General features: G+C 42.3%; 1 protein-coding gene across 6 annotated transcripts in view; it reads right to left on the reverse strand.

The window, feature by feature from the left end:
- The window catches only part of CFAP74 (cilia and flagella associated protein 74), a 35389-nt gene extending 18859 nt beyond the window's left edge, over nt 1–16530 (reverse strand). For 5 of the 6 annotated variants that reach the window (XR_011905659.1, XR_011905658.1, XM_072353988.1 and 2 more), the window contains exons 1-14: nt 13768–13961; nt 12858–13068; nt 11891–11981; nt 10467–10601; nt 9707–9805; nt 7811–7915; nt 7261–7434; nt 6625–6735; nt 5377–5479; nt 4281–4429; nt 2425–2635; nt 1311–1493; nt 692–865; nt 88–206 (exon numbers count right to left, since the gene is read on the reverse strand). Coding sequence is in view for 4 of the 6 variants with exons in the window: in XM_072353988.1 (XP_072210089.1) it covers nt 88–206; nt 692–865; nt 1311–1493; nt 2425–2635; nt 4281–4429; nt 5377–5479; nt 6625–6735; nt 7261–7434; nt 7811–7915; nt 9707–9805; nt 10467–10601; nt 11891–11981; nt 12858–13068; nt 13768–13800 (1898 nt within the window). In the remaining 2 variants the exon portion in view is untranslated. Of the gene's footprint in view, nt 1–87; nt 207–691; nt 866–1310; nt 1494–2424; nt 2636–4280; nt 4430–5376; nt 5480–6624; nt 6736–7260; nt 7435–7810; nt 7916–9706; nt 9806–10466; nt 10602–11890; nt 11982–12857; nt 13069–13767; nt 13962–15656 lie in introns of those variants that run through there. The other variant, XM_072353985.1, reaches the window with a different exon arrangement.
- Nucleotides 16531–16574: the final 44 nt, after the last annotated feature.

A 16574-nucleotide genomic window follows, 5' to 3' on the forward strand; every position in this document is an offset into this window, starting at 1 on the left:
CATGACTGAATGCTATTAGCCAGGGGGATACCTAGTAAGCTGGGCCCCACTGAAACACGGAACACATCTACAGGTAGTTTTACGTACTGAATGCTGATGAAGTCCTTCAGCCATGCACTGACTCCCACTGGTTTGCAGTAGTTAATGCCGTAGGATGCGTTTATCAAAACTATCTTCTTTTTGTAGATTTTACCAACATCAAAATCCTTGAAATACCAAACATATCATGAGGTATCAACTACAGGAAACAACATTCACACAAGTAATAACAAAACAACCAGTTTTACCCCAGCACAAGGCACAAGACTCCATAGACTTCCAAGACTTTCATAGACATGGCAACATTTTCTTTGTATGGGCACAGCTAATGTATCGAGCTGATCTGTATTTCCCTGCCATGAAAGCTGGGTAACAGGGCATTCACTGACACAAGACAAGCAGAGTCCTGCGGGCTGTCTGCTTGGTGCATCCCTCTGACACTGAAATTCGCTGTGTGAGGCCACATTGGCAAGCTTTTCAAGTACAGAGTGGGTCAGGGGCTCTGTGGCCCTTAGCTGTCTGTTAGTGTTAACCCTCAGCAGCCAACAAGAATCTTTTCAGTGTCCCAGCATTTTGATCAAAACACCAGTATATAAGTTTCTAGCAGAGACATCCATCATCCTTACAGATCCTATGTGGAATGGCCACAAACCTTGAAATGAACACAGCTTGGTTTACTATAGAAAGTTCGTCCTTGATGTTCATGACCAGATACTGTTGCCTTATTAAAAATTGTAGTTTGGAATTCCTCCTTTTTTTCCTCTAAAATCTTGGTTTTCATCGTCCTTGTAGCCAGATGCTTTGTATCCATTTCTTCTTCGGATGTCTAAAAAGGAAGATCAATAAAAAACACAGTGGCAGTAAGTAGCAAATGATGCTTCATTTGCCCAGTTTGGAACAAAAGTTGTGAACACAATGTGATGTCTTCACAGGTCTCTGAACTAAAACAGAAGTTTTGTTTTCTCCTGAAAAGAAAACTCTGATGACAGAGTCAAACAGCAATTACCCTCTGATATTCCCACATCTGAATCTCTGTATCCATGCAATAATGATACGGTAACTGCAGAATAATTAGTAATTTCAGGCTGCATTCATAAAACAGCACCTGCCAGTGTCATTTCTTCAGATCTTTACAACTGCAAGAGAGGGAAATGAAACTTTTCTAATCCATTTAGACACTTTCATGAATAATTCCAAAACATTAACGTAACAATAGGACAAATACGCATCTATTGTTTCTTATTTATAAGGGAAATCATCACAGATCTTACCTTGTGCAAGTCACATTCCTGACTCGATAGTTCTGGGAGCTCTGGTTCTGCTGGGATCTTGTTCCTCTCCTCATCTTCATCACCTTCACAGAGCACTTCATGGGGGACATTTTCAGAACACTCTCCTACAGCAGCAGTTATCTCAGCAGCTGGGGAACAAACTGATGGAGAGCACTGCGACTCCTGTGGGAGAAAATACATCTTGATATACCATTAGAATTTACTAGAGGGCAGTTACGTGAGCAGTTAACAGTTTCCAAGGAGATCTTTTAATACAGAGTGACTGGTCTATAAAGCTGAAAGGCTGAAGATGACAGCTTAAGCCAATCCCTTCTTAAAATGACAACTCAGATAATATTACAGTAATGAGCATCTATAGGATGATAACTGTGTCCTATAGGAGGGTGGGCATGTGAATAGTGACTGTACACAATTTCGGGTTTTGTACATTTTTTTGTTACATCTCCTACATGATAGCCAAGGATTTTCTTGCTCTGTTGTGACTATTTCCACAAACCAATGTACCCTTCTCCCCCTTTCTTTAAAGTACATAAGGATTGCAGGCAGACACAGGCTTCCTCATGGGATTCAGTTCATCCCACCTCTCCTTTCCAGGCAAGTACTGCCTGTAATGTTGTGCAGATCAATTAAAACAAAACAAATACATGAAAGAAACCCAAACAAATAGAAATCTGTTGTCATGAACACACCATAGTCTCCATTCTTATATGTTAGAAACATTTCTCTCGTGCTGACAGACTGATCCAAATCCTTACATGGGGGTCAATGTAATTTTATTCCTCTCGGGATCAGTTGTGATTCATTTGTCTGAAATACACTTCTTACAAATACCCTTAAGAAATACAAATGGAAACCAAAAAGCATCCATACCAAGCAGCAGTGGCTTCCTGAATGAAAGTACCAACAATCAAAAACAGGGAGACTAGTGGTCATTAGGAGGTCTAACAGGCTGATGGAGACATCACTCTCCACTTACTCTGTCCTATCTGGTATTTGGCTGCAGCCTGTTCTATCCAGAGGCACAGTCAAAATTCACTTTCCTACAGCTCTGATAGAAAATAAACCTAAAGATGTTTCTCAGCCCTTTGTTTACCTGTGGTAGTGCCCCAGCTGGATGTTTGCAGGTCTTCTCAATATAGCGCCATGTTTTCTTTCTCCATGGTGAAGAATCCTTACATTTACCCCCACTCTTAATTGCCTTGGTACAGGACTGCTGATTTTTCTGCTTGAGAATAGAAGCTTTTTCTTGCAAAATTTTAGATACAATCTCAATTTTTCTTGATTTTTGTTGTTCTATAAAAGCTCTGTAAGAAGACGTTGTAAGAAACATTAAACCAGCCATCGTTATTTGTTAATAACTTTACAGTCCATTTCTTGCGCCCTTAAGCTCAACATTAAGTCTTCAAATAGGGAGCAGCAGTAATTTGTGTCAAGACACAATGGGATTAAGAGGGCAAATATATTTAGACTAAACATATTCCATCTGAGTGCTTTCGAAGTTGATGACAGTTGCCTATCTGAAATCAAGTAGGTTGTTGAAAAGCAAAAGAAGGGTTAAAGGTAAGGCTATACGTACTGAACATGAAAGGTATAAATTCAGAGCCACAGCTCTGTGACACATTGGGCAGAGCATTTAATTTTCATGACATGATCCAAGCTAATGAGCCTTTCTAATACAGGAATCTTTCTTTTCACCTTTTCAAGTAATTCATATCACTCCTGATTCGAAATGGGAGAGAAGATATTATCACCTTTCTTATTTAAATACAGGCTATTGCCCACTGAAGCACTTCAGTGGCTTGGTGTAGCCGTGATAAATCCCACTGTATTTATGTTTGGGAAAAACCAAGGCACGGAGAAGTTACAAAGTGTAGGAATGGTACACTAACCCCCAGTGCTACCTGCCCTAGGTGTAAAGCCATCCTTTGTTCCTATTACTACTTCTTGTCTGTATCATTCTACTCACAGGCAATGTACAAATTAAGTTAGAGGCTTTAATGACTAAAGAGTTAACTTTATTTTGCAGGCAATTCAGAAAGATTTATTCAGGCTAAAATGTGCTCTGAGAAAACAGAGAGTGTCCCTTCACATAAAAGGAGAAAGGTAGAGCCCTGGGGGGAATAACTCAGCAGTTCCTCAGGCGGCTGGTGGGGTGGTACTGAAATTAGAAAAGAGCTGCTGTGAAAGTGCAGTCGTGTCACAGCTAACATTAAGACTAACAAACTGCTCTCCTTTGTGCCTGCAAAGGGAAACAGAGAGAGGAAGAAGGCAAGCAAGGAGAAAGAAAGAGGCAAAAAGATTAAACTTCTAAAAGTCAGACGTTTCCTGCAGATCTCTACCAACTGACATGGATATTTATTATTATTTTATTGTTTATCGAAACTGATTGAATCTTTGCTAACTCAAATTTAACATTTGCTATAGGTTAGAAGAGCCAGCATGCGGAAACACATACCTCAACCGCCTTCTGTTTAGCACCTTGATTCAAATTCAACTTCATATGTGGTTAAAAACAATTATTAACTTTGCAGCAGAGTAGATGAGATACAGGCACACCTCTGTCCATAGCAAAGCAGCAGGAAGGAGACCTGTGCTGTTGCTGCTCTTACTGCACTGTGGTTTTCTATATGGACAGTGTTGAGGGAATGCAGGAGTACTGTTACTTCAGCCATTCAGTTTAGGTACACTGAACTGCCCTCCTGGGGTGGTTTATCCTCCTTGCAGCAATCAGAACATGGGCTCCAAACTTTGGTTCTCTGAATAATACATAAGCTGAATTTCAAGTCACTTAAAACTGGCTGTATGAATTTCACACTTTCAGAGTATGAGTTCACAATCTTGAGACAGCACCATATATGTTATGCTTTTGGAATCTGATTAAGAGATCCAATACACTCCTGCATGAACATCAGTGAGCAATGAGAGCACAACATAGAAACAAATACTTACTGTTTCTCCTTTTCATGCTGTAGCAGACGTTTATGGAGAAAAATTTCCTTGGCAACATTGCCTCCTTCTGCTAGGATAGCCTCCCTCATTGTCATCTCCTGTTTCTTTGCCATTGCTTGGTTCCAAGCCTGGAGAGCCTGGAGTTTTTCCTATGGAGCCAAACAAACCACGGCTTCATATTAGATTCACACATTACAGAAAATCAAAGAGGAACCCTGGTCTCCTTATCTAAATTGTGGTAGCTTTATCTGAACTACAGCTTACTGTTCTTGATATACACAGCAGTCAAGCGAGTTGTCAGTAGTTTGTGTGTGCAGGAGATGCAGGAGGCTCTGACAGGTCAGCACTAATTCTCTCCCCTTCTTGTTTTACTTGGAAATGTTTTTCAAGGAAGTGATGCTTACAGGATATTTACAGCTCTTATCAAATCGCTATTAAAAGTATTTCTCATTTTGGGATGGAAATAATTGGAAATACTTCAGCCATGTTTTTGGAGGAGTATTTGCTGCATGCTTTACTTTCAAGAAAGCTACCGTGCCATAGAAGCTAGAATGTTGTATTGGTCTTTAATGTACAAATGGTAACAAAATGTACAGAAGGTATAAATGAATAAGTAAAGGAAAAACTCACCAATGGTGGTGCCTTGGCTGAAGAAGCTGGGGCAGTCCTCCCTGGTGAGCAATCTCCAAGAGATACTGCTCCAGTGGGAGTCAGCCCTTAAATGAGGTCTCAGAGGGGATGGAGTCAAGCTCCACCCCTCCCGGGAGCACAGCTACATCACTCTCACCTGTGCTCCCACAGCTGACCCCATACTTGCCTCAGCTGATTAATCAGAGGTTCAGGCTGTGATTACCAATCTCCCATACAAATGTTCACAAAAAGACTCCTTAAGTAGAAGTGTCAAAAATCTGTCCGTACAAATCAAATACCATTATTTCCTATAGTTAGATTTTCCTCCATTTAAAAAGAGATTTGGTCTATGGAATGGCAGCATCACGCACCCATTCTGCAGTAAAAACTGGAATTACTTTCAGTAAAAGCTAGCAGTCTAACAAGTCAATTTCTTCATTCCCCAGCTCAGCCACAGCAGCAGTACCCTATTGGAAGTTATGCTGTTTTTCAGGGAGAGCACAGCTTGTATCCTTCTCTCCATATGCTCCTGAGTTTTCGCTTCTTCCTTTGCATTCTTCTCATGAATTCTGTAAGCAGAGTGAAATCTTTCAGCTTATATCCTGGAAAGCTTTTTGCATTAGAATGTTTAAGCTGACAAACAGTAATTGTGTAAGTCACCCAGCGCATCTTCTGTGTGTCTTTCTGTTCACTGTAATATTGGGTGTGGGTAAAGCAGAACAGTTCAGAGAGCCTTTTACATACAGCACCCTCTGATCACAAGGGCCCACAGGCTTTCAACCAGTTTGCTTTTATGTCTAGTTGCTAAAATAAAGTAAGAATTCAGAGGTTGATCATGACATTGATATCTAAACAATGGCGTGTTGAACTTTACACAAGCAAACCACATTTAGCCACACTGAAAATAAACCACAGAAACTCGAAAGCCTTGAAATATGTGGGCATGAATCAAGTCTGTGAGTATCCCAGTTAATGTGATGGCAAATTAGAAGAAAAAACAGAAAGATACTGAGCAAAAAAGATGAACTGTCTTGGTTCAGTTTGTTAATTCTAATTACTGTTAAGTTTGTACACGTTACTAAGGAAAAACATAAAACACCATAAAAACAGCACAATTATTTCAATCACTTCTTCAATTAAGTCCTAGTATACAAGTAGAAGTAACAAATGCTTAGTTTCTTGAGTAACAAAATAATATCACGGTAATTGTATGAACATGAACTTAGGAAGAAAACACTCAGTTTATCATCCACCATAAGAGAACAGGAGCACACAGAAATGCCCTCTGAGTCAATGTTAACAGGCAGCAAGAAAGCTATTTTACTGCATATCAGAAGTAGTGCAGAAAGGCACAGTGCAAGTTTCCAACCTGGAATTCAGCTGTGCTACCTCACACATTTGTATGTAAGAGTTGTGAAGAGTTATTAACATCTACAAGGGGTCAGAACTCTGTGCATCTCATCAAAGAACGGTCCCTTCAGCTGCAAGGAATCTGAAGACCATACCAAGACAGAAGGTGGACTGTCTTTTTTCATGTCTTTTTGTGCCGTGTAAGATTTGAGAGCTTCAGAGCATTGGCATTGTAGCAGATTTCCAAGTGTAATACCAGGACATAATCTAGCAGAAAAACGATTGCTTTTCAAAGAGTGGAGGATAGAGCACTGCATACCGAGAACGTACAGTGCTGGGAAATAAAGCAGGAGTTAGTGATTACCTTGCCATGCTTTTCCTCAGGAAATAGACTGCTTTTTCGTGGTTCCTTTTGGCACCTTCAAGCATTTTTTTACGCCTTTTTTCATATTCTTTCTGGGCTTTCTCTTCTTTTCTGTGAAAGACGGGCAAACCAACAGCACTAAGGAAATGATGATGGTTTAACTAAGGAAATGATATCTAATGGTGGGACGTTTATTTGTATGTCTTGAAATGGGGACAGTATTTTCTCCCTCTCTGTACAGTCTCTCGTCATCACAAAAGCTACAAACTGACAACCTGGGATCCTTTTTCTCTCCAAATTTCAATGAGAAGATCTGAAATTTAGAAGGTCCTGGCATCCAGCAGCAATGCAGGCACGTGCACTTAGTCTGACCTAATAAATGTAACTTCCTTAGACAAAAAGCATTCACAGTTTTTGTCTTTAGCAAGTGAATCATGTCAGAAATCTTTACCAGAATAATGACAAGACTGGGGGAGATTCTTACTTTAATTCTATTTCCTCACACAAATATTTCATACCCAAAATCCAGCTCAGAAATACAATGCCGTCATTACTTCCATTAGCTAATCCTCTCAACACGCGAAATAATGAATAGGAGACGAGTGATAGAGGGAAAGGAAGCAGAGCCCCACTTACTTTTTTAAAGACAGCTGGTTTTCTTCTGCTTTCAGTGCTGCTATTTTTTCCTTCCGAATCCGCACTTCTGCCTGTTCCTGGTATTGCATCTCCAGCTCCTCCTCATCTTTTTTAAGTTGTTTGTGGAGGATTTCATATTTTCCTTTCTGGGTTTCTATCCGCCACATCTCAAGCCTTTAAAACAAAGTGTGAGCTGCTTTCACAACTGAGGCATAAATTAGAAGTATCTACGCTTATTCGTTGCTATTGCAGACAGATCTACGTTAGTCCATCCCATTTTCCAATTAAAATGGGACTTAAATTTCATTTATGTGTGAAAATTAACTCACGATCTGAGCCACAGCAAACAGTTTCCTAAGAAATTAATTGTTTAGGCTAAAAGTTGCTCTCGAGATCCTTTGCTTTGCAGTAAACCTCATGTCCTCAAATTATGTAGTTCGGAATTTACAAACAACTTCTGTAGAGATTAATTTTGGATCCATTAAACAGCACAGGAAGAACATAATAAAGACCGACTCCCATCACGCAGTTCTCTCATTCCATCACTTACGTGTTTTCTTTCAGTGTCAAAGCGATTTTCAACTCAAAATTCTTCTCATTCTCCAGTTCAGTGCACAGTCGCCTATGCATTGCCTGTAGGCGGAACACGGCTGCGCTGGTACATTGAAAAAGATACCATCAGAAAGAAATTGGGACTAATTAATGTAAAACAAACAAGCAAAAAACTTCCAAACAAAGTCAGCAACAATAAATAAGAGCTTTGAGGGTGAGAGCTGTGTATTAGAATTGCATCAATTTATACAGTCTCTTATTCAGCTTTTAAGTGTCCGTTCGTTGTTCAGAGGTGCAGCTTTCTTTAAGCTATTACAGATCGGTCAATATTTACACAGGACTATTTACTTTAAAAAGCACTCTCAGGTGGCTGCAAGTGATTATTTCTTACACTGACAAAATAAGCATTAATAAGTATAAGCAATCCAAGAGAACCTTGATTGGCACTATGATACCTCATGCGCTTTGGCTACAGCAGCAATGTAACAACACAGCTGTTTATTTTCCTTGGGCTTCTCTACCAAGGAAAATGACTGCACAGCACTATACTGCAGGATCAATAGACGACAAAGGGGATTTATTCAACATAAACTCCATCTTTGGAAGTGAAAATTGGAAATTGATCTCCTACCTGAAGTCACTACTTGGATTTCACAGCTTTTTTAAGGCATCGGTGCTGCTTGTGGCAGACAGTATTTTCATTATTGCTATAACGTGATGCACTTGGGCTTTGTGAGCCAGGAACTTATCAAATCTTCTTCACTATTAATTTGCTAAATATAATAGACTGTGAAAATTGCTGTTTTCCACATTTCTAGACCTCACAATTTGACTTGTCATAAGTATAGAAACCTCACACAATGCTTTTCTGTCTTTGTTGGTTTTTCTTAATAAGAATCTCTCTGAGATCCTGAACAGGGAGTACTAATACCTGCCACCCAAGTCTGATCAGCATTAAACTCATTTTGTTTAATCAGTTACTCTACTCTGGCAATTAACCCGCCTTGGTTATTCTGTCATTGGTTGATGCACCAAGATTCTTCTTATTGAAGAATAACACGGGTCATAAAATGCAGCTGCAAAGTTTGTTCACAATGCACTGGCTCCTGGTACACAAGCCACCCACTTCTTTCTATTTAAACCAAATGTGAGGAGTACAGTAAATTGCCTCCCACTTCCTCACAAGCATTTCAGAGCAGCTCCTGTGTGCAGAGCTACTCCTGAAAGGCTTTTGTGCATCTCACAACATAAAACAATTAAAAAAAGAAAAGGCGTACATATAAATCCTGGTTGTAATTGTTACTGGGAGAAGAAACATCACATCTAGAACTGACATGGCACACTAGAATTGGTTGATCATAACGGACAGAATTTACTGGGGGATTAATAAACATAACTGACAGCAGTGAGCTGGGCTGACTAATAACTTGTTGTTGCTGGGTGCTCCTTTAAAATATATGTTTTTCCTATCCATTCCTAAGTCTCCACCTCCTTCTGCACTCTGATTTAACTAACAGAACTTCTAGACCTGAAGGCACAGAGCTCAGTGATGTCCATGCTAACACACCATTATTTATTTCAAGGGGAGAAGCTGTTGCTGAAAATCCCAAACCACCTGAAAAGCAGCTGCAATGTTGGCATTCACCAAGACAGAAAAGAAAGCACTGCTCTGAACATACAGAATAGCGCTCATGTCAGAGCAGCCTTCCAACCTATGGCCATCCTCAGCGTAAGATGTAACTCCATTTGGTTTCATTGACCTATGAACATCTTTAACGTGTGTGCTGAAAAATTCTGTTAATTGCCAACATGAAAAAAGTAAGCTCATTAATTACACACAGATAAACACAGCAGATGCCTTTATCTTTGGCACCCAGAAATACTCTCAACCTACACATTGCCAGCCTCCTTCTCCTCTTCTGTCTCAATGTCTACGTTCTCCAGCTGCTCTTCTAGCGTTTTGATCCGCAGCTGGCAGGCAGTCAGCTCATCTCTGAAACAAACAAACACATCATTTACATCTTAAGCTCTCTCCAACATGAAACTTTTCTTTCTGAAGGATAAGACTGTTGGGATTCCTCAAACATTGCACCTCCCCACCACCACGGCACTTTTTCTCTAAGACTTTATAATGTGGTTCTTGAGAAGCCCGTGTTTGTTTCAAGAATTTTCTCTAGAAATCCAGAAAAGTAACAACAGTTCAGTCTGACTTCATCCACATTATCAAAAAAAGACAACAGCATTTTTAGCATCATCCCTCTGCAGAGCCATCTCCTGCTATAGAACGTCTTTAGCAGAGGAAAATGCTCCTAGCAGGTGTGTATATTGAAGTATGCAGCTGACATCACTGACTCCAATGGAACATTTCCATCACAGTTAAGGAAATATTTATAATGATATAACTGGGAGGAATTAGTGTCTAATTACTGCAGACCAGAACTCTTCTTTAGCATCAATATCAGTATTTTAGTATTTCATTTTTAACCTTAATCCTTGACAAGGGTCTTGGAGTACATTGGATATATCACATCAAGTGTTTGCATCACATAACTCTCATGACAAATGTATATATGCTATAAGTGTGCAACAGGCACAGCATCGCAGTATTTGATGGTGCATTTATGCTGATGGTTTATGTTTCCTTCAACACTGACCGGATTTTCTGCATCTCAAGTTCCTTTTCTTTGGCCATGTTGCTGAGTTCTTTTAGGTTGCTGGGTAAAGCAATATCTGCAGACTTCAGAGCCTGAATGCTTGTAACGCTGTCCAGGCAGTATTCCAGGCTGTCCCTTTGAATTGAAACAGATGATGGACATGAAAACACAACAAGAAGTTTAAAAGCTCCACGAGGTTTGTACAGTCATTTATGCATTTGTGTCTTGGTTGTTTTGGTTTAACTCATTCTAGCAAACTGTTGCAAACATGATCAGTGTAAGGCAGGGAACAGCAAAGCTAATCTGTGCACAAATCTTAAGTACATGCACTTAAGCCACGGTTTTTAGTCTTAAATACCTGAGTGTTTATACTTGCATTTATTGCTTCAGGGATGTACCTTTGGTTTTAAATGGCTGAGCCTCCTCTCGATCACACCTGTGGTTTTCAGGTTCTACTTTTCCTGAGCATTACTTTAAAACTTCGAAGGGAACATTCTAAACTAGTTAAAAGCGTTGGGTAGAACTGTTCATTTTGTGAGCCATCTCTCTTACTTTTCCAGCCCATCTAAACATACAGAAAGAAGAAGTCAGAAGATGGCTGGTGTTATTTGGTGATTTGTTTTTTGTTGCCTTTTTTTTTTTAAATCACTTCGGTGTATTTCGAGTTTCTCTGCTGATAATGGTAACACTGTCAACATTTACTGGCAGCAGGCATATGTGCTATGCAACTTCCCACATACATATGTTAATAAACATCATTTCAGCTTTTCATCATGCCTTGCAACCCTATGCCAGGACACTGCAGGGCAGAGATTAGCAGTCTGTCAAACAGGCCAAACTGTGCTTTGATCTTTGTGAGGAGAGCAGCAGCTACTTAAAGCCACATTCAAACCACTGAATTCTTTTCCATGCATGACCTTTGCTACGTGCAAATTTATTTCTCCAGGAATAAATTCACTCTACCACCTACTTGTAAAACCAAAGTAGTACCAAACTATCATCAAGCCAGTTCTGTGCTAATCAACTGTACACAGTGGTACAAAACTCTCTATATTCAGAAACTCTCTATTCAGAAACTTACAATCCAACACTGATATTATTCCCTTTTTCCAGTAATTCCTGTTGTTCTGTAAGTACAGAGAGATTTGAACGTTACACAGCATATTATTACAGAGAACTGGCTGGCTTTTAGAAGAGTGCATTGCTTGGTGTAGCACCACCCAGGCTAATAAATGCTCTTTTAAGGAGATCTGATAAGCCCACATTAATGTGGTGCAACCTCGTGTTGTATGTATGCATATTGCCTAGGGCTCATTCGACAACAAACAGGTAACTGAGTTAACCAAACCTGCTCTTGAAAAGGCAAATCACCACTACAAAGGAAGTTATTACTGGAGCTGCTAACAAAGCAATGAATTATTTACATGCTGGGTTCAGACTTGTCTCCAGCTCCTTCAGAAGTGACCTCGTTCCACATCTTGCCACCATCAGACAAATCTTCTTCAAGCTCGTATTCTAATAGAAATTAAAACGACAGTTTAATAAAGAGACTTTGAGCTTCAACATGCAAAGCACTAACGTACCTGCTGCCAAGTCAAAATATGTGGAGAATCAGAGATTACATTTTATAGCATGACTGCAGTGTTTATTACAATCAGCCACACAAGGCTGCTACTGTATGCCTGGAAACCAAAGCAGGAAAATGCCAACAGTCTGTACATCTCATTACTCCAACCTGCAGTGAGGATGGAATCCTACATGTATTTATTAAGCATTATTTAGTATGAATTGTGTATGTATTATTGTGCATGTAGGTAACAAGGAAAACGACGGTAAGAAAATAGCCTAAGAACAGCTTTCTAATGCAGAGATTGGTATTCAGCACTAAATGATGCATGGCAACGTGTTATACAGTAGATATGCTGACTCATGTCATGTAACTAAACACATGCTCTGACACAATTAGAGAAGTCAGTCGCCTGCTAATAGGCAGCTGCTGCCATTCAGATGTCCTGGGGTGTGCATAGAGACCTGTGTCCCACTGGAGGCACGGAGGCCCTCACCAAAGGCAAACAGCCATGGCAGCAGCTGCTGATGTCTGAGTGGCTAAACTGAGTCCATCCAGTCAAACTCTGGTTTTCACCATCATTAAGGCTGAGTCAAAATGCTGTAGAGATTAAGTAGGGAATTTACTGCTACAGAAGAAGAATGGTTTGAGTTTGAAGTAGTTCTACCTGTCGCAGCGTAACGCTAAGAAGAAAACAACTGGAATCATTTCATTGGTTTGGAATATCACACTACCCTTAGAACTAACTGTACTGCTCCCATCTACCAGACAGGGAAGTTAACCCCAGCATTCTGCAGGTTACGGCTGTGGTTTCTCATGTTCACCTTCCTCGTGTTCTCTCAGGTCGGAGCTCAGAGCCGCCGCACCGTTGCCTTCCTCTTCCAGAAGCGAGACAAGAGTTGGTTCCTCTTCATCACCACCGCCTGGCTCACTGCCTTCCATGCCAGCAGTTCCGTCACAGCAAACGGGCTGACTTGGAGACGGCTGCAAGTCGGTAAGTACACAGAGATCTCCAGGAAGCCATCGGGTTGGTGCCTGTGTTAGGAAGTAAATCCATAACATTCAGTAAGCATTTAAGGTATGTGTAGTATTGGGATACAGTCACAAATTCTGAGCATTAACTTCCACAAATCTCCTACAGAGAAGTAAGGACACTGCCAAAGCATTTTCATTTGTACGGTCAGTGGCTTATTAATAAAAGAAGCCAAGAAGAAAGCAGTTTTATCTGGTTAGGGAGCAAGAGAGGTACCAAGTACGGCATATACTAGAGCTAAACGCCCAGAGCCACCTTAAAGGCAACTTGGGACTGCACGAAGAGCAAACCCCCCACACGAGCGGTGTACCCGGAGAAGCCTCAGCGCTGCCGAAGCCCCGCGGCCCGGGACGATCCTCACGGCCAAAGGAGGCTCAACGACCCCCGGCCAACCCCGAGCCCGGCCGCTGCCCGCGCTGCCCCGGCAACGGAGCGAACCACGCGGCGGCTCCGGGGGTAGCGGAGGGACCGCGCGCCGCAGCCGCTGGGGGCGGTCGGTTCCGCGTGGGATGAGCCGGAGGGGCGGCCCTGGAGCGCGGCTGTCCCGGTGGGTGAGCATGGCTGGTCCGCGCCTGATCGGCTCGTTTTCGTAGCGACAACATCCCAGGGATCAGCCTCGGCAATCAATAAAGTCAAGCGTGACCTCGAAGTTTCCTGTGAACGGAACCAGCTTGAGTCAAAAAATAACAGCTAATTGGTACCTTCGCTATCAACTGTAAGCGAGTGCAGTGCATGTTGGTGAACCGTTTGTCACCAGGGCCGGCATTCTGCTCTCACATGCACGTGGGAGAAGACAGGAGATATCGGCAGTCCCCCTGAGGGTGCCAAGTTACTGTTCCCCAGACAAGCTCCTATCTCCGTTGCACCCACTGGGAGTCAATGGATCCAGCCCCACTTTAAGCTCTAGGAGGTGTACAGAGGCACTCACTGACACCCAGGTCCCGTAGGCCCAGCTGTGCGTGATACACCTCTGAGAAAGCAGGGCAGAAGTGAGCACGAATCAATTGAAATCCTACTGAAATCCTAAAGTGAGAGGCATTTTGGTGAAGTTCTGTTGCACCAACTGGGCCCCAGTGTAACACGGTGGAGCTGGACGCTGTGGTGGCTGCATGGCTCTGTGCTGCTCTCCAGGCAGTTGGTTCTTCCTTCCGAACGTTTCCAAGGTGACAGCAGCTCCTCTATGGAGGTTTCTGGCTGTTTGGCAGCAAGACATGCCAATAATGGAGTCTTAATTTTTTTCAGTGTGGCTCAGATTATGTAAAACAATTTCTACAATACAGACCAATGTCTGAGTGTAAATATCAGCAGAACATCGAGGGAAGCCTTACTGAGGACAACCTCAACGCTGTGCTCATCCCAGTCATTAACTCCTGGCCAGAGCTGGGGCTGTGGGACATGGATACAGAGAGAGGAATCATTTCTGTGCAACCTCTGAAAGAAGCTAAATATTCCCACCATATGATTGCTACGGATATTTCCAAATCTCATTTATAAAAATAGGCATATGTGTGTAATTTATGTTTCCAGAGACATTTGGCGACGTTGCCACAACAGTCTTTCACGAGCTGTTTATGTGGAATCGTGGGAGAACTCAGCTAATGATCTGTGGGGTGCACAGAACTTCGGTGTGGTGATGTGAGCTCTTGGCATTGCTGGCAGTGGGGCCACCCATCCCTCTTAGGACGTGGTGGGAAGGAGGCAGCAGCTGTCGCAGTGCAGCTGGGCTGCTGTGCGGTCTCTGCTGACCCATCTGAACTCTGTGTGTGAGGTCAGGAGGAAGAAATAGTCCCAGAAAAGCTATGCCTGCAGCCATAGGGACTGAGGAGAGGTGGCAAGCCAACGGAGTGACAAAAAGGCTTAAGGAGAAATGGCTGTTGAGGGCCATCTTTTTGAGACTATCTGACAGTTCTAAGCCAGTAGCTAAAGGAAAGCTTCAATTATTTTCAAGAGGATTAGATGAGAAAGATTGAGGGGAGCTTATTTGCTTTGTTTTGATGCTTTAATAGCAGTTTTAATTGTTTTTTAATCTCTCTCTTGAGCAGTTTTAATCTGTCATTGACTCTAAAGAGTTTGGGATATTCTGCTAGAATTGTAGGAAATTAAATATACCGTATCAGTATTATTTTATCTTCTCTTTTCCCTTTGGCTAATAGGAATTACTCTCATTGAGTGGGGGCGTACATCCATAGATTTCTCTATATAATGGACTGTTTTGCTGAAACTTTTATTTGAATGCAGAATCAACTGAAAACGAGGCTCAGTGACCAACCCAGTATAGCTGGGCTATCAGAAATCATCCAAGGAATTATTGCAGTCCTGAAGCCAAACACATTCCCATCACAGCGCCGCTGAAGGCTTTGCAAGCAGTCACCTCGCAGCCAGAAGCACGGAGAGCAAAGAGCTTTCTTCATGGGCTGCAGGTCTGTAGGCCCTGCAGGAGAAGTTGTGGAGAAACACAGTAATGATTCTTCCAGAGGATCACCACTGTATTTCCACTTGTTGCAATGGTCAAATTCTTAGCAACATCTTTCCCTTTTAGAGCCTACACTGTTGTGGTTGTGTCAGCATACAGACGCACACAGATACGTACCATCCAAAGTCATTCTGCATGTCCGCACACCTACTTTGCTATTTTAACAGAGGTATTCTGAAGACATAGAAAAGTCTGCTCGTTTTTTACTAGTGGGTTTGATGACAGCTGTCTCGCCAGAGAAAAGCAGCGCCGAGGAGTTCTCAGAGTAGGTACACAGCTCATGGAACGGCAGCCTGAAGAGTCGGAAAAAAATGTCAACTGAAAATATCCTGAAAGGTGTAAATCTGCTGTTTTACAGGGAGACAAAATCTTTCTGTTCTGAATCTCATCCTGTAGGTTCCATCAATGAGCTTTTGGTTTCCCTCCTCCAACAAAGCAGTTTTCATCCAACAGTTTGACTGTGAGAGACGACGGGTCTTGTCCTGGTGTGCGTTAGGGGCAGGTGTGACCTAAAGATCTCAAATGAAACCCCACCTCATTCTTACCCATTTCTGACACGTGTCCCTGTTCATCAGTAAGAAGTCGACCATACAAAAAGGGTAAAGCAAGCACTTTACCTGGCGGGCATCCTTTCGTTCGATTAAAGGATCCACGTGTTCATTTTTGCTTTGCGATACAATGCCTTTAAAATGTCTCCTACACAGTGTTTCCTTTGTGGGTTGGTTTTAAAACTGCCATTCTGGACTGAACAGCAGCAAAAAGCAGAGGAGGAGGAGGAGGAGGAGAGAAGAAAAGAGCGAAGATGGAGGAGAAGGTCGCGTCTGACCTTCGGGCTGAACCCACAACCCCCGGCAGCGCGGCCCGGTCCCGAAACGCGACTGAGTCTCTGCTGGTTGGGCTGCGCAGCGCTGTCATCTGCCTCCCGCTGACCTCAGGCGTTCGCTCCGGAGCGATGAAAGCGCTGAGGCAGAAGTTCGCACACCTCAGGCTCCGCCGCTTTCGGTGTCGCACCTCCGGTCGGGGAGAGCCTTTAGA

Source organism: Excalfactoria chinensis, chromosome 20 (assembly GCF_039878825.1).
Source record: "Excalfactoria chinensis isolate bCotChi1 chromosome 20, bCotChi1.hap2, whole genome shotgun sequence".
Taxonomy (NCBI): Eukaryota; Metazoa; Chordata; class Aves; order Galliformes; family Phasianidae; genus Excalfactoria; species Excalfactoria chinensis.